We start from the raw sequence: 26266 nt of genomic DNA, 5'->3' as shown, positions 1-26266 counted from the left end.
TCAACATTTTGTTAGATTTTTCCACAGAAATTTTCAAGTAGCATGAGGCACACAAGGAGACAAAGAAATTATGGTGTTTTGCAAGAAGGAATAAGATAGGGAGCATAACATTAAGGTACGGAGAATAAGAAGCAGGTGGCCCACAATGCCACATAAATGGTAGCTTCCTGCAGGCTTATTTAAAAACTAGGATACATTGTAAATAACTATTCCCTGAGTATACAAAAATGAAGATCCCCCAGAGCAATAAAAATTAACAGAAAATTTAGAATGTATATGGCTTCAGTCAGTACTACTTATTTTCATCTATGACATCATGGACTATGACATTTTTTAAAAATTCAACACTCATTACAATGTTTTCTAAGGTCATTAGAAATAAAGGAAAAAAACAGGTGGAGCCATACTTTTCACCTTAAACCAAATAAACCCCAGATGGATGAACAATTTAATAAAGATACTAAAGATAGGGGAAAATTTTTAAAATAACTTAGGAGTGGGAAATGCCTACGTATCACATGCGTAATTCACAAAACAAGTAGATAAATCTGACTGCATAAAATTAAATGTTTCTGCATAGCAAAAACTACTGCAAGCAAAAATCAAAAGCCAAATGAAAAACTGGGAAAAACTGTTTCCAACTCATATAGTGAAGGTCAGTTTCTGTAAAATAAAAAGAACTCCCAGAAACCAATATGACAGAGATCAACAATATGGCAGAACAATGAGCAGATGAGGAAATACGAGCGCTTTAAATACAAGCTCTGGTTTACCTGAAAATGAGAGAAATGAAATTTAAATTTATCAATTTGGCAGAAATAAAGTTTGACAATTCTGTGCTGTTGTGATTATGGAAAAAGATAAATCACACCATTGGTGAGAATGAAAATTGACATAACTTCTCAAAAGGACAATTGGGTAATTTCTACCAAAATTAAAATGCATGTATCCTTTGATCCAGTAATTTCAGTTCTAGGAGTTTACACTAGCTATCTACCTAGTGCAAAATGTACGTACAAATTCATTCTTCGCAGCACATTTTTTTTAATAGCAAAAGATTAGAAATAACTCAAGTACTAAGAAAGATGTTGCTTTAAAGAATTGTGGTACATCCACATAACGGATACTATACAAAAACCAGGAAGGTCTTCATTTGATCTTGGACCAACCAAAAAGATGCACTGTCAAAAGAAAAGCTGGTACAAAACAGGGTGTATAGTATGCTTTGCTTTCTGTAAATACATGAGAAAAAAATACGTGCATGTATATATGTAGAACAGATCTGGAAGGATACACCTGAAACTGATTACACTGCCTGCCTCCAGGAGGCGAAATGAAGGGCTCAAAGAGAGAGAGAAAGGAGGAAAATCTTCCCTTCCTTATACCATTTGAATTTGCAACATGTCATTGCATTATGAACTTTAAAAAATAAAATTTAAATTAAAAATTAAAAACAAGAATAAAATCCACATCAGCCACAGCCTACACTAAATGTATACATTATGCACATACATATAATACACATGTGCACACACAGGAAGACAAAGGTGGTGTGACTATAAAGCACCAGTTTTTGAAAGGATCTGCACCTCTGGCTTTTAAGTTTCTTTATTTTATTATATATAGAGAGATTGTGTGCATGAGCAGGGGAGAAGGGGCAGAGTGAGAGAGACAGAATCTTAAGCAGGCTCCATGCTGAATGTGGAGCCTGATGTAGGGCTCGATCCTATTATCCTGGGATCATGACTCGAGCTAAAATCAAGAGTCAAAGCTCAAAGGACTGAGCCACCTAGACTTCTGTACCTCCTACTTTTAAATGATGCTATCGGTTGCAAACTAAAATCGCTTAAAAGGAGATTTAATTTTTAGAAAGGACTTTGTTCTTGGGACCTCATGAAGATAAAAACCTTCTGCACTGCAAAGGAAACAATCAACAAAACTAAAAGGCAACCAACAGAATGGGAAAAGATATTTGCAAATCACATAGCAAGCAAAGGTCTAGTATCCAAAATCTATAAGGAACTCACCAAACTCCACACCCGAAAAACAAATAATCCAGTGAAGAAATGGGCAGAAAACACGAATAGACACTTCTCTAAAGAAGACATCCAGATGGCCAACAGGCACATGAAAAGATACTCAACGTCGCTCCTCATCAGGGAAATACAAATCAAAACCACACTCAGATACCAACTCACTCCAGTCAGAGTGGCTAAAATGAACAAATCAGGAGACTATAGATGCTGGTGAGGATGTGGAGAAACGGGAACCCTCTTGCACTGTTGGTGGGAATGCAAACTGGTGCAGCCACTCTGGAAAACAGTGTGGAGGTTCCTCAAAAAATTAAAAATAGATCTACCCTATGACCCTGCAACAGCACTGCTAGGAATTTACCCAAGGGATACAGGAGTGCTGATGCATAGGGGCACTTGTACCCTAATGTTTATAGCAGCACTTTCAACAATAGCCAAATTATGGAAAGAGCCTAAATGTCCATCAACTGATGAATGGATAAAGAAATTGTGGTTTATATACACAATGGAATACTACTTGGCAATGAGAAAGAATGAAATATGGCCTTTTGTAGCAACGTGGATGGAACTGGAGAGTGTTATGCTAAGTGGAATAAGTCATACAGAGAATGACAGATACCATATGTTTTCACTCTTATGTGGATCCTGAGAAACTTAACAGAAGACCATGGGGAAGGGGAAGGAAAAAAAAAGTTAGGGAGGGAGGGAGCCAAACCATAAGAGACTCTTAAAAACTGAGAATAAACTGAGGGTTGATGGGGGTGGGAGGGAGGGGAAAGTGGGTGACGGGCATTAAGGAGGGTACCTGTTGGGATGAGCACTGGGTGTTGTATGGAAACCAATTTGACAATAAATTTCATACTTAAAAAAAAAAGGACTTTGTTATTCAGAGTCGTGTCCAGTCAAGTCCAAGAATATGAATAAGTGATAGAATTCGATAATGTATTTGTTGGACATTGGTTTTAACCAAAGTAGTAAGACCTACTTTTCCATATGGCTCAAAATGTTTTTGAAGGCAATTACAAAGGAGGAGTTCCAAAAACATTCTGTGAAACAGCTGCATCATTGGAATAAATAAATTACCTGTCAACGTAACTACTTTCAAGACTAACACTAATTTGGATGTGTTAGATCTCATTATTATACAGTCATACCTGGAAGAATGTTTTCATGAGTCTAGCTGCTGCAGCAGAAAAAATAAATACCACTCATTCCATACATAATTATATGCCAGAAGAAAATGAGAAGATAAGACCAGAAAATAGTACTATCTACTGATATTATGATAATACCAATAACCACAGTGAAATGACTAAGCACAAAATACAATAAGGGAATCCTTCTGGAGAATCATCTTCATTAGCATTAACTTAAAAATATACCAGAATAGTGTGGGATCTATATTAAATAGTTAAGGAAAACAAATATGTTATCTGGGATTTGGTTCAAAATAATGGTGAAATTGGTCTTAAGTACATTATTATTGAAGTGAGTGAATGCGTAACCTGTCTACTTTTGTTTATGTTTGAAATTTTCCACAGCGAACATTAGGAAAAGAAAAAAATGGCTATGGAAATATACAGTTTTGAAAAATAATCATATCTCAGGGCTACATGAATAGAATAAGCAGAACTTTTTTTCCATTGGTAGATTTTTAATAGAAAAGAATTACTCTGTAAGGTTATATGTTAGCTTACCATACTTGGCAGTAACAAAAAAAACCCACAGCAACTTTGAAGTGGCTACTGGTTGGGAAATGATCTTATCTCTGTAAACTATTTACACTAATATATTTAAGTGAGTGAAGCTACACCTGTCATCCATTATCTTTAATGTCAAGGGAATGTGTTTGAAGATACTCTCAAGAGAGTATTATAGGTTTGCCTTCAAATTCCATTAAATGTACAATCATCTACATACATTTAAGTGTTAAATATTATGTGTTTTTTAAACTTGACATTTTGTGGTGAATATGGTTCAAGGAGGGCAGTAAAATATATACTGGCTACAGGTTTTATATATGGAATTCAATGAACTTCACATTGAAATGTGAAGCTGTTGACAGACAGGAATGAACTTTGATTTTGGGTTTATATACTCATCTACACTCTCTAGTTTATCCTTGAAGACCAGCATCATGAAGATGTGGTCAGATGCCTGGAGCATAAGATTCAACCAGGATTACACTTTTTTTTTTTTCTTTTTCAGGATCACACTTTTGAACTTGGTATTATTGGCAACATAAAATCAAGTGGATGAGGTTGGGAAGATTCCACACTTATGAATGTGCAAAATTTTGCTCCCTGTGCTAAATTTTCACAAAACAGTTAAATTGTACCTGCTCTTGCCACCTTAACAAGAAAGAAAAAAAAAAGCCTGAAATGGTAAGGATATTTTGTGCTCTAAAAGCGTATGTTTTTAAAATTCTTTAAGTTCTATAGGACAGAACGTGACCAGCACCTATTGTCTAACCAGGCTGGGTGAGGTTTTAACTGTGGCTTCCACGTTTCCTGGTTGTGTACTTTGGGGCAAGTTACTTTGCCTAAATTTCACCAATTCTAATATGGTCATGTCAATCACAACTCTTCAAATGTGTCATCAGGATGGAATGAGAGACATCAGAGCTAACAGTCTCTGTGAGTATACTATGTCCAGACTCTATTCTAAGCACTTTAAAAACAGAACTCACTCAATATTCACAACCTCCCTATGATGTTCAAATTCTGCCAGATGAGGACAGGCAGGCAGAGAGATCAGGTGACTTTTTCAAGGGCACTGGTAGGATCAGGACGTGAACTTGGGTGGTCAGAATCCAATGTCTGCATCCTTGACCACTGCCGAAAGCCGGGACAGAATAGAGACTCAAGTACCACCTATTCTTTCATCTTTGCAGGTCTACAGGTAACTACCTGATAGATGGGGAATCTAAGCATATATTTAAATTAAAGCTCACCTTATTATCAAGGTGATAAATGCCTTCCCTATGGTTATTTTTTAAAATACTAATATTTAAGTGGAATCATACAATTTATGCAAAATCTGGCATTTCTTAGAGTTATCTAGTTTAGAGTATCAAATATCAAATTTTCCAAAAGGGTGTTTTACAAAAAGAAGTTAACTAGATAATATGCCGTCCTCTCTTTCCAATAGTGATAAAAGTAATAAAACAACTTCTATTGAAAGTAGGATATTTTAAATTACCTGAGTAAATAAACAATTTTTAACATTTCCATTCAATCTTAATGAAAACATGGTAATGGTAATTTCCTTCTCTTAAGAATAAATGAGCTTTCTGGGGCGCCTGGGTGGCTCAGTTGGTTAAACGTCCGACTTTGGCTTAGGTCAGATCTCATGGTTCGTGAGTTCGAGCCCCACGTCAGGCTCTGTGCCAACAGTTCAGAGCCTGGAGCCTGCTTTGAATTCTGTCTGTCTGTCTGTCTGTCTCTCTCTCTCTCTGCCTCTATCCTGCTCATGCTCTGTCTCTGTCAAAAATAAATAAACATTAAAAAAAAAAAGAATAAATGAGCTTTCTTAGAAAAATGTGTATTGATTCTACACTAGTGAACAGTATTTAAAATAGAATTATATTAATGTTACAGAAAAACAACAAATAAAAGATGGTCAAAATTTTACTACATTCTCGAAGGATTCGACAAAAGGGAATATCTACAGCATTAAAGTTGAATTATCTACCAAAAGTAAGAAGCCTTGGAATATTTTTAAAAATGGTAAAAATTACTCAGTTGTGTGTAGGTGTTGAAATTGGAAGACGCTCCAAGCAATGAGCTTAGATGTGATGACTCATCAGTTATCACATGAACCAAACAGCTGTCTCTATCAGTATTATAGGTATGAGGTTTACTGCAAATTGTTACCAAATCTCCACTTTACTGCAATAAAATTCAAGTTGAAAAAGAGTAAATAATGTTATTGGACTTCCATGCATATTGGAAATGTGGCTAAATCATAAAACGCACGTATAACCTGAAAATAAAAATATAACCACTTATAAAACCACAATGTTTTCTATAGTTACCAGCACTAAAAGAACCTGTTTTCTGAAGTTTCATTGGCCACTAAATCATGATGAATTATAGAAACGGCAAAATAAATTTATACTGTTCTAAATGAAAATGTAAATCCATGTGGGGGGGTGGTGGTTTAAGGGAACACAAAAATCCAGAAATTAAAACTATAAAATGCCATCTTTAATTAATTCTAAAATTAATTAGATTCCAGTTAACTTTAGTCCTTGGTAGCATTAGTCTTCCAACATTTGTCCCAGACATTTAATTTTAAAAATATTCCTTTTCTAGCCCATATTCATTTAGATTTAGCAAACGAATGAAAAGATGTGAAGAGCATTTCCACTTCTTAGGTAGGTTTCAATAGCATCTTTTTTGTGGCTCTGTAGAGTACGTAAATAGCAGCAGAAGGTGGCAGTGCTGCGCTAAAAAACATCAAACTTCTTGAGTTCCAACTGAAATCGGCTAGTTCACAGCCCAGGGACCCAAAGCTGATCATTACAGACTTTATTATAGATACATAATGCAGAACTCTAGCAGGCCTAACCATTAAATTAAATGTTTGTAACATGACTAAAGGTTATGCAATAGGAAATCAAGGATATTCGATGGATTTTAAGAAATACATACTTTACAGCATTGTTACCCTATTTTATCGATAATGCTTTTCCCCCCTGAAAGTAGTGAAATGTGTTTATCAAAACAACAAAATGAAAACCTCTTAAAGGAATCAATGAGACAGAAAGGTCCATGCAGCTTACCATTCATCAGGAGAGCAGCCATAATCCTCAGGTTCAGGGACATGGCTTCAGAAAGCAAGAGGAGGGGCAGAAAGAGAGGAAAAAATAATCACAGAAAGGCTCAAAACATAAAAGCATGAATAAAGGAAGTACTGAAAGATGTATCTTGAAAAAGTTAAGAAAATGAACTTTTAGTTGATTTTGAAAGAATGGCAGTTAGCATAGAATTAGAACATGATGATTTATGGTAACTAAGCAGGTTTACAAAATTATTCTATAACAGGAAAGCCAAATTGCCTCTTGACCATGGAATTTACCCATTTTATTCACAGAATATTCAAAAAGAAATATTTCAACCTAGAGGTTTAAATACATGCTAAAACCAATGGAAAATTAATTACATGTTGTATAATCAGAATAAAGTATTTTAATGAAACAAACATGCTAATACCTAGGAACAAACGATCATATTGATAAAATTTCCCAGGTACATTTGAGAAGTAAGTTTAACCACCATGAAGTAATGTGTCTTTAAACAGGTATAACATTACAGTAAAATATTACATTTCTATAATTAAATGGAACTGCATTTTAAAAGATGAACTGATAGAATTTGTCACTGAAACCATAATTCACTCATTAAGCCATTTGTTATCTCAAACAGAACACACATTCAACAATAAATTTAATTGTACCCGTTAGCTCATTTGAGAACCAGGAAAAGTCTGACTGATGTATTGCTTTTGCTTCAACCAGCCAGTCATGTATTTAGTCAGAAGTGGCTCATTTAATACATGACAGAGCAGATTTTCTTTCCTCTCTCCACGGATTTATTAAATTTTTATTTTCGTTGTTTAAATTTTTTCAGCTTTATGGAGATATAATCGATGCATAACACTGTACAAGTTTAAGGTATACAACATGATTACTTGATACACTTACATACTGCAAAATGATTACCACCACAGTGTTAGCTAACACCTCCGTCACATGGGTACCATTTCTTCTTTTGTGGTAGGAAAAGGTAAGATCTATTCTCTCAGCAGCTAGAACAGATTTTCTTATCTCTCATGTCTTTAACTATATATGACCACTCCATATTTTTTTTTAAATTAAATTTGTTAGGTAGGATTTAAAAAAAATACAGAGTTGAGTACAAATGTAAAGTCACTGTTTTTGACAAATGCAACATTTCACTGAAAACTTGTGGTGTCCTTTCACTCCCTCAGTGTCCATCCCACTCTCTTTACCTTTCCACCCAACTGGCTATGACATATGTGGGCCTCATCATTCCAAGGCACCTCTTCCACCTCCAAAGCATTAAACCTCCTCCAGAGCAGTATGCAAGACATAGTCATAAAAGGCAGTCCCCTCTACTCTCTATTCTCTCTCTATTCTACTCTCTATTCTCTCTCTCTCTATTCTCCTCTGGTTTACCAAAGGACTTTTGTTGATGCTTGAGAGGAAGGGCTAACCAAGCCTCTTGTGGGCTGGACTCCCAGAAACACTCTGTGGAAACTGGCTGAAGCCAGCGCTTAAAGCAATCATTTCTCATCAACCTCAAAGCTTGGACTCTAGCCCTCCACACTATACCAGAGGAGGGCCAGTGATACCCCAGCAAAAACACTGTGCCAATGCTCTGCCAAGTTGCACTGGTGTTGGACAGCAGTGGCCGATCTCACATCAGGAGAGAGGCCGGTGCTTCTCAAGTCATACAGGTTAAACGATGCAAAGCTGAAGGCTCAGAGTCCCTCTTCCCGGTTCTGGTCCAGCCCTGGCCGAGGCTGAGCTGAGCACTATTCAAATGAGATGAGCAGTAGGAGAACCACACACCTGCTACTGAACCTGTCTGCATGAGTGTGCCCACGGCTGCTGCTCCAGCAGCTCGGGGGTGCATGTGCTATCTGGTCATTTGCTGGTATGTGCATGTCAACACTGCTGTATCTGCCTGGTAAGCTCTTCACTTAACCAAACCCATTCTTAGATCTCAGCTCAAGTATCACTTTTTCAGAGAGCAGTCCCTGACCTGCCTGATTTGATCAAATCCCCATCACAGACTCAAATGGACCTCTGTACTGTGTTTTATTTTTGTTTGATGACTTAATTCACATCCATTAACCCCTAATTAGATCATAAACTAATTAGATTAAAAGCTGTTACATCCCCATCATCTAACAAAACGTCACATACAGAGAAGGAGATAAAAATATTTGTTCAGGTATGTAAATAAGCAAACAAATGGTGTTTACCCAGCTCTTACCGCGGTAAGATAAATTTGTTGGTTATAATCTAGACCTTGGGGGGAAGTTTTATGACAATTGTGATATTTCTTGTGGTGAATCTCTTCTCAGTGTACTGATCCTTTCAGTAAACATATTGCTAAACAAAATACCATCACGTTAAGCTATTCACATATTGTATTAATATATAAAGATTGCTTTTTAAAAAATATTTTTAATGTTTATTTTTGAGAGAGAGACAGGGACAGCATGAGCGGTGGGGGAGGGGGGGCAAAGAGAGAGGAGGACAGAGGATCTGACAGCAGAAAGCCCGATGTGGGTCCTGAACTCATGAACAATGAGATCATGACCTGAGCTGAAGTTAGACACTTAACTGACTGAGCCACCCAGGCGTCCCTCCATAAAGATTGCTTTTTAGAAAATTCATTATTTACTTAAAAGGAAAATGTCAATGAAATGTTTTTAACACTGATTAAATGGCGAAGTCAACAAAAAAAAGTTTAGTTTCTGTACTAGAAATTTTTTTTTTTAACTTTAGAGACTGTACTATGTTAAGCCTTGCCCAGCTTATCAGCTTAATCTAATAGTAAGGTCTAAATTATCAACAAAGGATTATACTTAGGACTGTATTATATATGCCGATAATATTCACTATATAGAGAGTCCTAGACACTGAACATAGAAGCCTCTTTAGCCATTCATGGTATTTAAGTTACTATGATAAAACTGACTCATTCTCTACAGGAAGGAATTTGTGGAAATGATACTTTAACAAATGTTTAACAGTAGAATTTCTGGTTTGTAGTAAGTTAAATTTACAAATGATATCATTTTACATTTAATCAAAGAAAGATCTAATGAAACAATCTAATAAGTTTAAGCACAGTGGCAATCTGACAAAGTGGATCGCTATAAAATAATCATTATTGCTAAGCATGTACAAATCTTTATTTCGTTGCCCACCATAAATCCAATTTGGGGCAGTGGTTATGGCAAATGAGAGAAAACTTACCAAGACTAAATTCTGAAGCACTGCTTTCAGTGTTAAAAATCTTTTCACAAATCTAAGGAATGCTAGGAAAAAATTATACTTCAAGTCTTATCCTTTAAACTCATAAAAGCCAACAGAACTCATTACCCAGGGTAAAACTAGGGTTTGTTTTACTTCTTAAAAATGCTGAAGGAGGATCAGTTCTGAAATTGTGACCCCAAAGGCATTTGTTAGTCTGTGAAAATGTGTGGTGTTCTTTGCTTTGCCACATCCTGGGGGGATAAATACCATCCTTTCTTCTGCTGGAGTTGAAAGTGCATGTACATAATAGTTCCCCATATTAAACAAGTGTTAACACTGCTGTAGTGCAAATGGGATTGCAAAACCATGTTATTTCCCCGTCTGGGTTCTGATGACCCGAGAGTGCCTGAGGAAATTCTCATAGGAAGATGGTTGACAGTAATTACTTTTCTTGCTGAGTTTGGTGGAATTAAGGAACAGTGGTGTGCCTCCTACTGTAAACACCTAAGTATCTGAAGCCTCCCGGATCAACAACTTCATATATGAACAACTCTACAATGTTGACATTCCAAATGTCCATCAGGATATTTGGGGGAGGGGATGCTGACGAAGCGCAATCAGGGCTAAGGATCCTAAAAGCACATACCCAATACAACACAATTATTGGAAGCAGTTTAACAACTAGCTTCACTCAGCAAGGCTTCTGGGATTCTCAGAAACATGATGTATCACCCAGGAAAGAGATGTATGTCTGTTTATGTAGTTAAATTTTGCAAACAAAGAAACACCTGTTGTTTTTTTTTTAATTTCTAAACACACTTTTATGATTTTTATATCCAGAATTTTGTATCTGGAAAAGAACTGTAGAGATACCGTATCTCACTATCCTCATTGTAAGGAATTTGGAACATTTGAAAAGAATTATTGATAGTTACATGGTGAGTCAGTTACAAAGCTAGGACTAGGGGTCATGTCTTATGGATGCACCTCAGTATTAAGAGATGTTATTTTCCCAAGAAGAATTTGTCTTACTGGAAGCTTAATCTAAATTTTGACAGTTCTTAACTCTTTAAGTTTATTTATTTATTTTTGAGAGACAGAGAGAGAGCGTGAGCGCACAAGCAGGGAAGTGACAGGGAGACAGAGAATCCCAAACAGCTGACAGCACAGAGCCCTATGTGGGGCTTGAACTCATAAACCATGAGGTCATACCCTGAGCTGAAATGGAGAGTTGGATGTTTAACTGACTGAGCCATGCAGGCGCCCCAAGCCTTAATACTACTTTAATATTTACCAGTCTCAACTCTACCGGGTCATATAACAGTGGTTAATGCTGATTATCATCAATGGATCCAGGAGAACCCTGCTATTTAGAACTCCTGCCTGGAAGTGTTGAAGGACTTGTTTCAAGAATAAGAAAACACTTGATAAAATGAAGGAGAGAGGCTAGACCTCATTCTAGCTTTCTGTTCTCCTAAGTTCATAATCAATAATTACTAATTTGAAGAACTTGCTTATTCAACTGAAAACTGGCAAAATAAAAAAAGGATGTCAATTATCAAACAGACCACTCTAAAAATAAATTCACTTACGAATGCAGAATTTTTGTAAAAACAATCTCCACAAATCTGTCAGCAAGTATAATTCAACAAACTGTAGAATCCTGTAGAATCACAATAGGCCTTTCCTTTCTTGCCTGGGGTAACTGTGGGTCAAATACACATGACGTCACAAAATGTGGCTCTGTCTCCCCCAAAATGGCAGCTAACTAAATTACAATGCCGGTAGCAATTGGTGGGGGGGAGTAAGGAGAGCCTTTTCTAGGGGAACTGGGGGAGCTCTGGATAAAGAGGAAAGATGCAAAGTGGCATCCAGCCCTGGAAACAGTGAGCACGCTTCTTAAATTAACATCCTGTCTCCGCAAGTGTGAAAAAGCCATTCAATCAAATGTCTTTTCAGCTTCAATTACACACATAGTTTGAAGCCATTTTTAGTCACTGTCTCTGCTAACCCAAAGAATATCTGCCTTCATCTACTTCTCTTTGTAGACCGTTGTACAGGAGTCATCATTTGTTTTTAGAATTTTTAACAAATGGCTATTTATTTATAATTTTAACTACGGCATTTTCAAAATTCATCCATAATTTTTATACTAGCTTACTGCTTGGAGACAGAGTGTGAATGGGGAAGAGTGGGTACAAGCCAGAAAACCCAAATGCGAGTGCCCTTGCCTGAATGGTAAAGAGATCAGTATTTCCCAGTCTCACTTGCAGATAAAGACAGTTGGAAAATTTGATAATAGGTCATGGTCAAGGTCATTCCAGACAATGAGAGTGTTTCAACTTTTGATCATGTCCTTTTAGGAAATGTACAAATTAATTTTCTCACATTACCCTATAAAGTATTTCAAAAGGCTTTTGAATGGTTTAGGCAAACATAACTCGAAGAAAGAAAGAAATGGGTTCTAAACAAACACATTCAAAAGAACATCGTGAGCCTGATAAATATTTCTGATGGCATTCATCACGCCCTGGATTTAAGAGTTTCGTGTCCCTACCTCCTTCCCATCATCAGAAATTTAGACTGCTCTGTGACTGCAAAGAGGAGAGGTGTAAAAGGAAAAAAAAAAAAATCAAAGGGATAACTATCAGGGAAACAACAATATTTTAACTTGGAAACTGCCCAAGGACACTTTGCATGTTCTTACAACATTGTACTCTAACTTTACGGCAATGCAGAGGGAACTGTGTTTGTACCCCGTGATGGGAGCCAGACAGTGACCTTCAGCAACTCTAAATATGGATATACTACTGGGCAGAGCCTCCACCCCCTAGGTAATTCCAAATGACAAACAAATCCAGACTGTAACACAGAAAACATACATGGCTGCTGACATCAAAATAGGGGCTTTCAATTAAAAAAATTTCCCCTGATGAGAACTCTCAAAATGTACCAAACTATTAACAGTAATTAAATGTATATATTCATACTCTAATTAGGGGGAAAAAACTCACCCATATGCAACTCCAGCTATGGTACACTTCTTAAACTGCATCACATTGCAGGTCAGAGTGCCTGTCTTATCAGAAAATATGTATTTGACCTAAAAAAGTATAAAATTTCTCATTAAAATTTCATAAGTCTTAAAAAAATTTTTTTTAACGTTTATTCATTTTTGAGAGACAGAGAGAGAGACAGCACAAGCAGGGGTGGGACAGAGCGGGCAGGGGCGGGGGCGGGGGGGGGGGGAGGGAGACACAGAATCCTAAGCAGGTTCCAGGCTCTGAGCTGTCAGCACAGAGCCCAATGCGGGGCTTGAACCCACGAATTGCGAGATCATAACCTGAGTTGAAGTGGCAAGGGGCCCCTTCAGAAGTCTTTTTATGCTACTCTCTCACAGAAGAGGAAAATACCCCTTAAATAATTCTTTTTATCAATCTTGTTACATTTTAGGGCTACAATGAATGCTATTAACTGCACATTAAGTAATATGTTCAACTGCTTTTTTTTTTTTTTAAGTATTTTAGCAATGAATCATCTCATGTATGAACAGTGAAGACTATCAGGATGTTAGAAAACCCTGTAGCCATGTAGCAATCTGCCGTGATATGGTCTGAATTTCCACTAGAAAACACCACTCCTGCTACTTAACATTTATGGAGCACTAAAACCAGCACTTCTCAACATAACACACAACTACAGAAGGGGGAAAGCGTGTGCAATTAACTTCACGCAACATCTGAATTGGTAAGAAAAAGGATAATTCTGGCCTAAATGCTATTTAAAAAGTAAGACTTTGCAAATGGCAAAAAAAAAAAAAAAAAAAAAAAAGAATTTTTCCTCAGCTAGTATGTGTAAATTGATTACAAATATACACATATATGTGAATATAGTATCAATTTTAAGTCCAAAATTCCTGTTTGATTACTTTCATACTTGGACTTACATAACATCACTGATCGATTTAACCATTTTTCTTCCTTTCTGGTCAAAAGCTACGAGCAATTTTAATAGTGAGAGTTTATAACTCAAAAACAGCCAACACTTTACTACTAACCAGATTACATACTGAAGGACATCCCTTAGTGAAATACTTTAGGTGAGAGCAAAATATGTTTTACATAATGTTTTTAAAAAATTCATTTACTACAAATGAAAATCGATAGTTATCTGCTAACACGTACGTATGCCGATCATTCAAGCAATGGGACATTCGGAGCTGTCGATTCAGATGAAGTTGCCACCCATGGCAGAAATGACAACAAATCTGACTTCCAATTCAACACATCACTAAGAAATTTAGTTTACCTGGCCAAGTTCCTCGTTCAGATTAGATGTTCGAGCCATCGCAGCAGTGTCTGTGGGTTCATAGTGCATGTCGAGATCCTTTTTTTCAAAAGAAAAGAAATTACTGAATGCAACTGGTATCAAGAGGTTGACTGAAATTTCATTTAACTCAGGAGCTATATATGTAACCACTCTCATCTCTTGCCATCACTTTACCATTTCAGTTGATTTCCCTGAAAAGGACTCAGTATAGAATATTATATTTCCCAGTAAGGGCAGGACAGCTTGGTAGTTAGAGCATATCTCTGGAATCAGGAAATCTTAAAAAAAAAATTTTTTTTTAATGTTTATTTATTTTTTGGAGAGAGAGAGACAGACAGACCATGAGTGTGGGAGGGGCAGAGAGAGGGAGACACAGAATCTGAAGCAGGCTCCAGGCTCTAAGCTGTTAGCACAGAGCCCGACCTGGGAGTCAAACTCACGAACCATGAGATCATGACCTGAGCTGAAGTCGGATGCTTAACCGACTGAGCCACCCAGGTGCCCCTGGAATCAGGCAATCTTGATTTATTATAGTTCTACCATTTTCTACATATGTGACCTATTGTAAGATTAAATAAGATAACGTATGTAAAGTGCTTCCTAAGGTGTCCAACACAATATAAATCCTTAATGTAGCTAAAATAATAGCAACTAGACATTGCTCAAATAATTAAGACTGAAAGCCCCTGGAAAAATTACCTAAGAGATTCTGTCTGGCTGTACTTTCTTGGCCTAAGTTTCTGCCACTGTATATACTTGAAAGTAAAATGAGTGCCCTTCTCAAAACCCAATAAAAAATGTACAGCTTTGTACCATTTGTACTTGCTTTGTTCACATAAATTATGAGGTGTGACTATTAATCTTATACAAATTAATATCTTCTACAGTATAATATTCTGTTGGCAAGTCAGGGTTCACAGGTTTTCACATGTCAAACGAAAAGGACAAATCTGATCTTTCCCACATCTGCATTCCCCATCTGCTGATGGGGATCAGTTCTAAAGTAGGCCATGTTTTAAGCAGGATATTAACCAAGCGGGCAATGTTCAGAGAGGAATAAAGGAATGGGGAGTAGGATGGAAATCAAATCTAGTAAGGAACAGAAGGATATGGGAGAAGATACCATAGGACAATAGGCATCGTAGCTGAGTTCTAATACTTTGCAAGGCTATCATTCAGAAACAAGGTTTTAGACATTTTCTTAAAAGGTCAGGTAGAACCAGTATCAAAGGGGAGCAATTATTCATCTCATTTCCACACAAGAAAGAGCTTTCTGGTAAGGGAAGACCTGTCAAGAATGTTATAAAATCTCTGTATAACAGAAAGGTAGTTGAAAAAAGCATAAGACTGCTAGGTTATTCCAACATTCAAACTATGTCATTATTTGAAGGAAATACTATTTTTGAAAATCCAAGTAAAAAATAATAAAGTGACTAGTTATTTGACTTTCATAATAAATCACTTTATGATTTCTTATTGTAAGTGGGAAACCTTAATTTTAATCCTGTTTTTAACTCTATTTACAGAAATTTTATTACATAATTCTTCAGCAATGTATCCCCTTGCATGAAATAAACCACACCTGCAGCTCATTTTAGATTTCTAAATTATACTGGTCTTCTGAATGAATTAGCAATTGACTGCTGAGGCAGGTCATTCACCATGAGCAGTGGCAAAAGTATCGTCAGTTATATTTTAGAAAATCCCAATACTGTCCATTTGAAAGACTTTTAAATTATTAAAAAAAAATAACATCAAAAGATAATACCAGAATTTCTCAAAAAAAAAAAAAAAGAAAAATTAAAACTTTCTGGCAGATTAAGTCTGAAGATGTATTCAATTTACATAAATTCATTAATTTTAACTGTGGTAAAATAAAACTAAGAACAACACATTTTATAAACAAAATATTTAGGAAACAGATGTCTAGCACATTTTTTCCCCAAGATTAAAAAAATTTTTTTCAGAAGAAAAAAATTAAGAAAAATTCAAGCACAGCTGAATTTGTTTACAGTATGGAAAAATAAACTACATAGATACATAAAACACGATAGACAGCCTGGTTGTTACAAGTAATGAATGTGGTATTATTTCTCCAGCACTTAATCGTTGAGGAGGCTGTGAGATTTCTTTGTCGTGAGATTTCTTTGCTCTGTATCACCACCATGAGATGTTGGTGAACTGTGTTTTATCATTCCTGTGTAAGGGTCCAGGAAAATCAGCCTCAAAGAAGTCAAGTGGCTTGGCAAAGTTCACACAGCTAGGAAATACAGAGCTACAACTATAGTCTAGATATTTTAGCTCCACACCCCATGGTTCTCCTTTGCCCCAAGATCACTATGAAACCCGAAATAGGTTTCCTGGAGATCTTGTTCCCCAGAATGTCGGGTCCGTAAAGTGGTGTGATTCTGAGATGAGAGATTTTGCTACTGATTTTACATGTCAAATGATTTTTGTTATAATTATATTAGAGCCATAAATATTTTGAAATGCCATCTTGTAGTCAACAAAAGGTAAGGTAAAATTAAGATTTTGTTTCTGAGAGATCAAAAGACGCTATCAGGAAAAAAGACAAAATGCATACTTAGAATGATGGAAAACAATAATAATTCATATTTACCCAATTTATGAAGTATGCCTGGGTAAATTTCACCACTTCTAATGTCACCAACAAGCTGATAGGAATGAGATTGTTGAAAAGGATGATGAAGGTCAAGAAATTCAGTCCAAAATTATTAGCACCACCATCTGTTGGGGGAGGTGGGAAGAAAGTCATTTACCGTTTTATTTTTCATCTGCATTGGCCAGAACTTTAGCGTAACAAAAATTTTCCGTATCATACAACAGATGCATATAGTTAGGCGGGATTCACTGCGCTGATAACATCTCCTTATTTTCAAATACATTCAGGATGAAACAGCACTATTTGTGTTCAATATGTTGTTAGTCCTGTTAAGAGCTTCATAATGGTATGAAAGAATGAAGCACTACCAAGTATTTCAAATCCTGTTCCAAATAGGAAGTTTAGAGATAGCAGGGATAGGATTGTGGGTTTATAAATGTAAAATCTCAATTGGGTAGAATCACTTTTATATAAACTCTTAAAAAAGATTTTAAAGCATGCCTGAAAAGCAATCAAACAAAAACAGCAGCAGGAAAACTAACCCAAGTAGCAAAAACAATGTAGGGCTGTACTTTAGGTAAACTACATTCTTCCTCTTCAATAAAGAAAATGGAACAGCTACCCCAGACACACAAGAAACAAACTGATGGTACTCATAACAGTTCTAATGTTGAAACAGTAAATCAATGACTGTAAAAAAAAAAAAAAAAAAAAAAGTTGGAACAGCTGCAAAACTAAATCAATATAATAAAAACTGAAAAAAATCAATTTTGCTACCAGGTTTTACTAGAATTTGTTTTTGTACGTTTGGAAATTAAATATTTATTGGCAATCAAAAGACAATGCAAACTTATTTTCCAGAAATATTCAGAGATGGTACATTAATCCCATAACAGTAAAAGGATAGATGGTCCAAAAAGAACCTATTTAATAGGACTTTCCCTGAGACAGGATGACCATTAACATGGAATTTACTGCATTCATAGATTCAAGTGAAAGTACGTTCAATTTAAACATTTTACAAGCATGTGGTTTACTTTTGGTGCTTTAAATATAATCAATCTGCTTTCTTTACACAGATAGCTACCTAACCACCTGTGTTAAAATATTTTAAAGAATAAATGAATAACATTAAATAAAATACAAAATAACATTTTATGTTATTACAGAGTGCTCATTATATTTTTAAGAATTCTCAAATTTTAGAGACTCTAACATTTTACTTCCTTTTGCTGGAAACTGCATTGAAAAATAAAAATTAAATGCCCAGTTATCTTGGCAACAAGGTTTCCTTTTTAGGAATAATAGGAAATCTCAAGTCAGCCGTGAAATAAATACACGTTTTAATGAAAGAAAAACTAAGTACAATAGGCACTTTAATGCTTACAGTTTAGATTGAGATACCAGTGCTTTCCAGAATGCCTCCGATTCCAAATGGCTGAACCCACAGAACAGATAAGAGACATGGCAATTAAGATACAAAATAAAATCAAAATTTGTACATTTGTAATCCGTTCCACATTTGAGAGTTTAAGTGGTGGACTTGTTGAATTCTGTAAAAAGAAACAATATGAGCAATAAAAATGTGGACACATTGATTTAGTAATGTATATTTGGTATTTTGATGAAGACGACAGAGTAAGTCACACCTCAAAATCTAGACATGAGTAGATACATGAAAATCACACAGAAATAAGCTGTCAAATGTTAACCACCTTTCCCTCCCCACCCCGCCCATATCTTTATCTAACGTAAAACAATAAAAAGAGAAGGAAATGATATTCCTTTATAGACACGACTTTTGCATTGAGGCAGGCAAGATGAACAATGCATTACTTGACTACTTAGACTAGAAGCATCTAGCATCTCAGCTCTGGAAGAGAGGCAGAGAAGGTGGCCTATGCACCCACAACCAGAGGCCTGGAAGTTCCAAACTATGAAGACCACATTTAAAGGATCTCTGGTTTCCACATTTCTGGTGGCAGTTAGCAACTCTTTTACTGAATACGGCAACCATCTAAGTGGCCCTGGCTGTAGGAAATGACAGAGGTTTCCTCAGCTGTATTTAATGATAAAAATCATCACGCTAGGTCAGTGCTAACCAAGGCGTCCACAGAAGAGAAAATTAAATCTGTGATAATAGATATAAAATAATGGCTTACAGAATTTATAGAATGGCTAGGGGTGGAATCATTAATAGCAGTCCTGTCTGCCTGTCGATAACGTCTCCACGACTTTACAAAGTTATCAGAACTGAAACCAGTTTTTCATTTAGTATCTTAAAATGGTATTCCCTACCCACCTAACCAGTGAACACTCCTATTATATCCCCAGGCGCATGTAAACACTAGAAGTGCGAAGACTAAAGTTGATTAAACGTGGGCTAACGTTAAAAATGTTACCAAAAAATGGTCAACATTTGACTCTCAGATTCTTTTCATTTTATGAAAAAGTGAAACCAAGTTCTAAAATTTGATCACTGTATTAAAATAAAATTATAAGACAAATACTTTAACATAGAGCACTCGTCATTACATAGACATCTAGTATTAATCACTGCAATAGTTAGTAAATGCTGCCAAGGGGCCAACACACAAAATCATTAAGAGTTCATGCACTGTTGATGCCTGATGAAACTTTCCACTGTTCTTGTGTGCATGAACCATTTCATAGCCCCACACACCGAAGAATGAGATTCTGAATGTATAGAGTGGGGCTCAGGAATCTGTGACAGATGGTCTGCTATGTTTCACACTACTGCATAGAGAGCTACAAATAGCACATTTTTCAAGAGAATAGGTCCAAAAAGTTTTCATAGATAAGAATCCCACCTGCATCAGCTTGGTATCATGTCCGGTGTAGACAACTATTCCATGAACCCACTGTGTGTTTCTCAACTGGGCGCCTCGAAGAAGAATCTGATCTGCTCCCAGGGGGACAGTGCTAGGACAGATCATGTTGTGACATTAGAAACATTTTCTAAAATGCTTAAGAATTCTATAGTTATTACATAGTTCCAACAAAGGTTCTGTTATTAAAATAACCCTTCTCACATTCACTTTATTTTTAGAAAAGAAGTAATTTTCCTACCAGTAAGAATAATTTTCTTACCCAAGGACAGCTGGAAGGAAGCATTCCAGTTGCTTCTCCTTAGCACCAAACCAGCCATTTCCTACAACTTCATTATCCAAGACAGTAGGCAATATTTTAGAACTCAGAGGTTAATTTTCAAACCTATTTTAGACTCTTCCTGATTTAGTAAGTCTGTTTAGGTTTCTAAGATGTTTGGAAGCGGTGAGGTTAGGGGATCTGCTCCCCTCCCACACCTAATTAAAAACAGCTTTGTGCATAATAAAGGCCCAAATAATATACAAGGCAAGGTAAATACATAGATCTCATCATCCACTTGCACTGCCACCCCTGCCCTGCAGAGATAAATCCCTGTATTTAAAATCTCTAGGATAATTTATCATATTTGAATATCAATTATCTAAGAACTATGAATAAGTTTCCAATAAATGGTAAGCATCTAATGTCTTAAAACATTCCTCTGAAATGACAGCAAATTGAAGATATATATTCCATCTAATTTAAAACACATTTTTCATGAATAAAGGCCAACTTGAGTCTTTTGCAAGTTCTTTGTAAAACTATCCACCCTGGTAGGTTGTTGGCTGACACAACCTTACACAGAGAGGTACAAGCTATCAGAGATATAGTGGGATTCTTGACGGAGATGTACTGCACAAAATGTAATGGCTTAAGGATTTCTATCACTAGGTCTTCATTTTAGGAAAAAAAGCAAGAAAGAAATGTCAAATATAAAGAAAAATACATTAAAAAAAAAAACCTGGAAAAAGAAGGCAACAGTTGGTCCAAGTAAAGTCTCTGGAGAACCCAGAACTTCTTACAGAACTTCTTTGCCAGCAGAGGGCAAAGTGAGGTTGAGTCTTCCATTCCTGGTGGGCTTTCATGGTCTGTTAGGTGGCTAAAGCTAGTAGCAGCTTGGGCCTTAGACCTTCTTTCAAGAACTGCCCAACGATCACTGGCTCAGGTGACATCAGTTCAGGTCATAACAGCACCTGAAGGCCTCTACTTAAGCAAGCCTTTAAGAAACGGTGTATGCCAATCTAGAAAAAGACTACAGTATCTATAATTCTCATTCTTTCTGTAAACAGCATGCTTTTCAGACCCAGCTGGAAGGGAACCCTTTGTGTATATGTCTCAAGATGTTTCAGAGTGGGAGGGGACCTTAGGCCTAAAGCACGTTTCCAAGAAATTCTTGGGAAGCTGCTAGCCTATACTTGAAGCACGTAAGTGCCAACCATTCCTCACATATACAATGAGGTACAATAGGACAACTGTCACCTTGGCATTTGTGGTATGGATTGATTGGAATTAGGTACAGACTCTTCAAAAAAAAAAAAAACCAAAAATACTCTTTTTCAATTATGAAGATTCAACATAAGTTAGCTATTACTACATTTCATCAGAGGTGGAATTCCAAAGCTTCTGGCATTAGACAATGACCCTCATCCTTAATAATGGAATCAAAGTACACATGTTCCAAATAAAGGGGCTCCAAGAGCTCTGGGTAATCACTGTAAAAGTCAAATGTGCCACAATACGAAGGTATTGAAAATCTGTTTCCACCTTTCATATATATTAAAGCTTATTGTATAAATTCTATCTTACCCTAAGTCTTGGCACTATCATATAGTTTCTCTTTCACTGCATTGATTTGCTTGGCATTGACTTCATGGGGAACTGATAAGAAATGGAAGCTGGCCAGTTAGGAATGTCAGACTACAGAAACATTACTTATATAAGTGGCCAACTCTATTATTAGTCTATAACCATATGTTCACTCTGTGAGGTCACTCTGTGCAAATTTTAGAACAATATATAATTCATGAATTACAGGAAAGCTTTTGGTGGATCTGAATGAGGATGACAGTTTAGGGTATATCTTACATGTTCTTTAGAATTCAAACACTGTAATAATGCAATTATAAAATAATGAAGGCACTGATAATCTCTCAGCCTGGTGGAATGACTAGTGCATTTAGCTGGCCACTACCTATGCCTGGGGGTAGAGGAGACAGAGGAGAAGGAAAGCGAGGGCAAGAGGAAGAAGTGGCAGATGGGAGAGACCCTACCCTTCCTTGCCAGGTTCTGCTCCATTTCTGCTCCCTTTTCTAACAAAGCTCCTTGAAAAGGCTGTCTACACTTGGTATTTTCAACTCCTCTTCTTCCACTATCTCAGACTCACTTCATCAGGCTCTGCCTGCTCTAACCAAGCTCAAGGATATCGACTTGCTAAACGGAACTGTTAATTCTCAGCCTCATTGTGCTTGACCAACAGCAACATCTGACCCATGTCTGTCACTCCCTTTGCCTTGGTAGACTTTCCTCACTCCATCTCAGCTTTCTTCCTACCAACCTGATTTTGGTTTCTTTGGCTGGTCTCTCCCTTTTCCCAACCTTAATGTTGCAGTCTTAGGACTGTCCTTGGGACTCCTCACCTTTCTCTCCATACCGTTTCACCTTCAGTGATTTCTTCCACTTCCATGGCTTTAATTATCTATGCCAACTATTCCCAAATTTATCTCATGACCCAGACTTCTATCCCAAGCTCTAGGCTTATATATTCATTTGCCTCCCTGACACAAACTTATTTGGCCCAAAACTGAACCGCTGAAATCCCCTTTAAAAACCCTCCAATGGATCACCATTTCACTCAGAGTAACACTCTACAATAGCCTTCAAAGCCTTGCATGGTCTGGCTTCCTCTTACTCCTCTACCCTTCTTTTATTACTCTTTCTTGGTAACTCTACTTCAACCACGCTGTCCTCCTTGAAATTTCATACCTACTCCAGGCACATTCCCACTTTAAAATGATGCAATAAATACAACTAATAATTTGCGCTGACTATTCCTTCTGTTTGGAATTCTCTCCCTCCAGTTGTATAAATGGCTAACTTGCTCTCCTCCTACTCACAGGCCTCAAATGTTACCTGATGAATGAGGCTTACTACAACCATTCTAACTCAAAAGTGATTTGCTCTCAAGGACACCCAAACTGCCTTGTCCTGGGCTATTTTTTTTTTTTTTCCAAAGCATTTATCACTTTCTAACCTAGAACAGAATTTTCTTATTTATCATTTGTTGTCTATTTGCCCTTTCCTTACTGCAAGAAAGTAAGCTCACAAGGGCGGGCATATTTATCTCTTTTGTTCACTGCAGTCTCCTGTTCCATCTCTGTACTTAGCCTACCTAGCCCACTGGGGGCTTGAGAAATACCGGTTGAATCTATGAAGAGAGAGACAGGAAAGAGAAGTGGGAAGGAATGAAGGGTAGAAAGGATGTAACAGTAAAGATAACTGTAGATGATAACACGGCCTAGAAAAGAGCATATGGAATTATACAGAGAAGACAAGACAGACAAGAAATTATCCAGTACAGTCAACTCCTTGCGGGTAGAATCTGATTATCTTTGAGGCACCTAGAGATCACAGGAAAGGACCCAAGCCATGGAGATTGCAGATAGGCCTATGACATAAGTATTCTGGCCAAAGAATATGCCACTAATTAATGTGCCACAAGCCTGGCATATCCCTGAAAATATCCAACTGTCATCTTGAGGAAGTCTTCAGTTGCACCATATGCATGGAGTTAAGAGCTAACATTTCTGCAAAAAGACTCTTGGTAGAAGTAACACAGAAATACTTAAGAAGAGGTTTTGAGTGTTCAAACTTAGAGCATGAGAAAATAATATGCACCGAGGCTTGGAAAACACTCAGCAATACACTGAGACGCAGTGAATTCTGTTTTTTGTTTTGTTTTGTTTTTTATGTTTATTTTTGAGAGAGAGAGACACAAAGCATGAGCAGGGGAGGGGCAGAGAGAGAGGGAGACACAGAATCTGAAGCAGGATCCAGGCTCTGAGCTGTCAGCACAGAGCCTGACGTGGAGCTTGAACCCAGGAACTGTGAGATCATGACCTGAGCCGAAGATGGATGCTTAACTGACTGAGCCACCCAGGCACCCCTGAATTCTGGGTTCTTATAAAGACCAATTTTACATACCTATGTCCATCAAGCCTTATGTTTCCAACAAAATCGTACAGATGTCTGTTTGGACTTTCACACTCGATTCTGCCAGAAATTCTCATCAAACTGTCAATGTCTTTTATATCTGATGTTGCTGGTAAGCCCTGTTCAGAAATTTTTTAAAAAGCAAAAGAGTATATTAATTGCATTGTGTGCAGGAGGAGGGGGGATTCTGAATTCATCTCAGTCTTAGGATCTAAGAGGTCCCACTATTTTATAAGCAAGTCTCCTCCCTTACACAATACTGTTTGTCAAATCATAATTAAGGGTCACCTTCCTCTCTACTTGAATACAAGAATAGGGTAGCTTTTGTGAAAGATCTAAAACATACTTGAGACTATTAACTTGACTGCAAAGGTATTTTGAAGTAAGTCCTCAAAGAACTATGTGTTTCCAAAAATAAAATTAATATTTAGCATTATACAGTCTGCCTGCTGAATCTCAAAAAGAGAATGCAAAATAAACAGAACTATGTCCAAAGAGAATCGTTACATTTCTTTTCTGTTAGTCCACTGAGAAGGAAAACTCAAAAATAGTTCCTCCCTCTGGCCAACTAGCTTCTACTGGCTGGCAGTGAACAGGCCCCCGCTTCCTGGGGCACTCTGAGTTCAGGTGCCCTGATGACCTACTTCCATCACATCCCAAACTTCTCACTTGTCATTTCCATCATCCCCCTAGAAGCCCAGACAGTACATTTTTAAAAGTCTCCTCCTTAAAAAGACCGTTGCTTTCTATCGGAGATGGTATGAGAAGCAAATACAGAAATCCTAACTATTCCCTGAGATTAGTGAGACTTTTAGAACAGCAATGGAAACTATGCCTTTTCGATACAGCAAAGCCAAATAATAATTTGGGCCAGGCGAATGGGGACGATTAAATACGCGAACACATGTCAAAGTACTTAGAACTACTAAAATTATCATCATCGGGCTGTTGGCTATTACATGAAATATTAAAAATGTTACAAATAATATCTGTGTGATGGACTATATTTAATCAGGCAAGTAAATCTGAGTCTTCATCTCAGTCAAAGACACCTCTTCATAGTGGCTCAGCAAGAAAGTATTTGCAATTAGATAGTCACTTCAATTCAAGACAACACCAGAAATAAAGCTCTTGATTCCATGTAATAAATCAGTAAAAATTACATAAACCTGTATTAGATCTTACCTGCCTAATTTTCAGGTTTGTTTCACCATCTAAGTTGGATGTTTCAATGTAGCACATGGCCTGGGGTTCACTGTTATTTAAAATTGAAAAGCAGAGAGATTTAGTGGGGGAAGAAAAGCATAATAATAACTTATTTAAATGCTTAGACTCACTGAAGCCTTTTGTTTTGAACAAAGCTTTAGTCGTCTAGTTTCATGATGATTTCCATTCTAAGTGCTAAATGCTGGGAGGCAGAACCCATGCGTCACAACTCATGGATCAGCTTTTCAGCTAGAACGACCACAAAGCAATTTCCTGATGCCAATCAGTACTGATCTTCAAGCTAATGTGGATGATTAGATTTGTCATGTGCTACTTAAATTGCTCATCCATAATGACACGACACAGACTGTATCTGAAATGTAAAAGCAGTTTTGTGTCCAGATTTATCTTTAGCTCAAAAATATCAAGTGAGATTACATGCTTGTAGCCCATGTATAAATTGGTTAAGGAAAGTGATTAGAAAATTCCAGATTGCTGCTTCTATAAACTTTCAGTGACCACCTTTTAAGAAAAGATGAACAGGATCATATGAACCATAATATTTAAATTTTAAGGCTACTTTTAAAAACTGTGTGAGATTTTACAATGGAAGTAGATATATACTTTAGATACATACTTCTGTTTTTGTTTTTTTCTGCTCCTGTTCTCTTTCTTAAGGTTATTTCAGAGATTCTTGTGGCAGAAAAAGCTAAAACTAAAACCAGCCAACTTGGCCATATTGCTCCTTGACCTGTCCATTTCATGGGTCCCCACCAGAGTGTGTTTGGAAAAGTTTAGTGAGTGGTGGCTGGCAGAAGGGATGCACATTCTCCAGCATTATCACAGGTACTACATCCTGGACTGTGTATATCCTTTCCCTTCACAATCTGACTTTATGTGCCCAGCAAGTATAGGCAGGTGAGTCTGTCATCTAATTGTATCCTCAAGTGTAAGGGAAAA

General features: G+C 36.9%; 1 protein-coding gene across 7 annotated transcripts in view; it reads right to left on the bottom strand.

Moving 5' to 3' along the window:
• Positions 1 to 26266, bottom strand: part of ATP8A1 (ATPase phospholipid transporting 8A1) — a 231874-nt gene that overhangs the window by 134216 nt on the left and 71392 nt on the right. For 6 of the 7 annotated variants that reach the window (XM_019413074.2, XM_019413084.2, XM_019413061.2 and 3 more), the window contains 8 exons: positions 25286 to 25355; positions 24092 to 24219; positions 19834 to 19945; positions 18390 to 18555; positions 17000 to 17127; positions 14359 to 14436; positions 13065 to 13153; positions 6820 to 6864 (listed from right to left, as the gene is read on the bottom strand). In XM_019413074.2, the coding sequence (XP_019268619.1) occupies positions 6820 to 6864; positions 13065 to 13153; positions 14359 to 14436; positions 17000 to 17127; positions 18390 to 18555; positions 19834 to 19945; positions 24092 to 24219; positions 25286 to 25355 (816 nt within the window). The remainder of the gene's footprint in view (positions 1 to 6819; positions 6865 to 13064; positions 13154 to 14358; positions 14437 to 16999; positions 17128 to 18389; positions 18556 to 19833; positions 19946 to 24091; positions 24220 to 25285; positions 25356 to 26266) is intronic. The other variant, XM_019413077.2, reaches the window with a different exon arrangement.

This window comes from Panthera pardus, unplaced genomic scaffold, assembly GCF_024362965.1.
Source record: "Panthera pardus isolate Hobbes unplaced genomic scaffold, ASM2436296v1 HiC_scaffold_13, whole genome shotgun sequence".
Lineage (NCBI taxonomy): Eukaryota > Metazoa > Chordata > Mammalia > Carnivora > Felidae > Panthera > Panthera pardus.
Note: the sequence above shows the minus strand (reverse complement) of the source record. Positions and strands in the feature narration are given on the sequence as shown.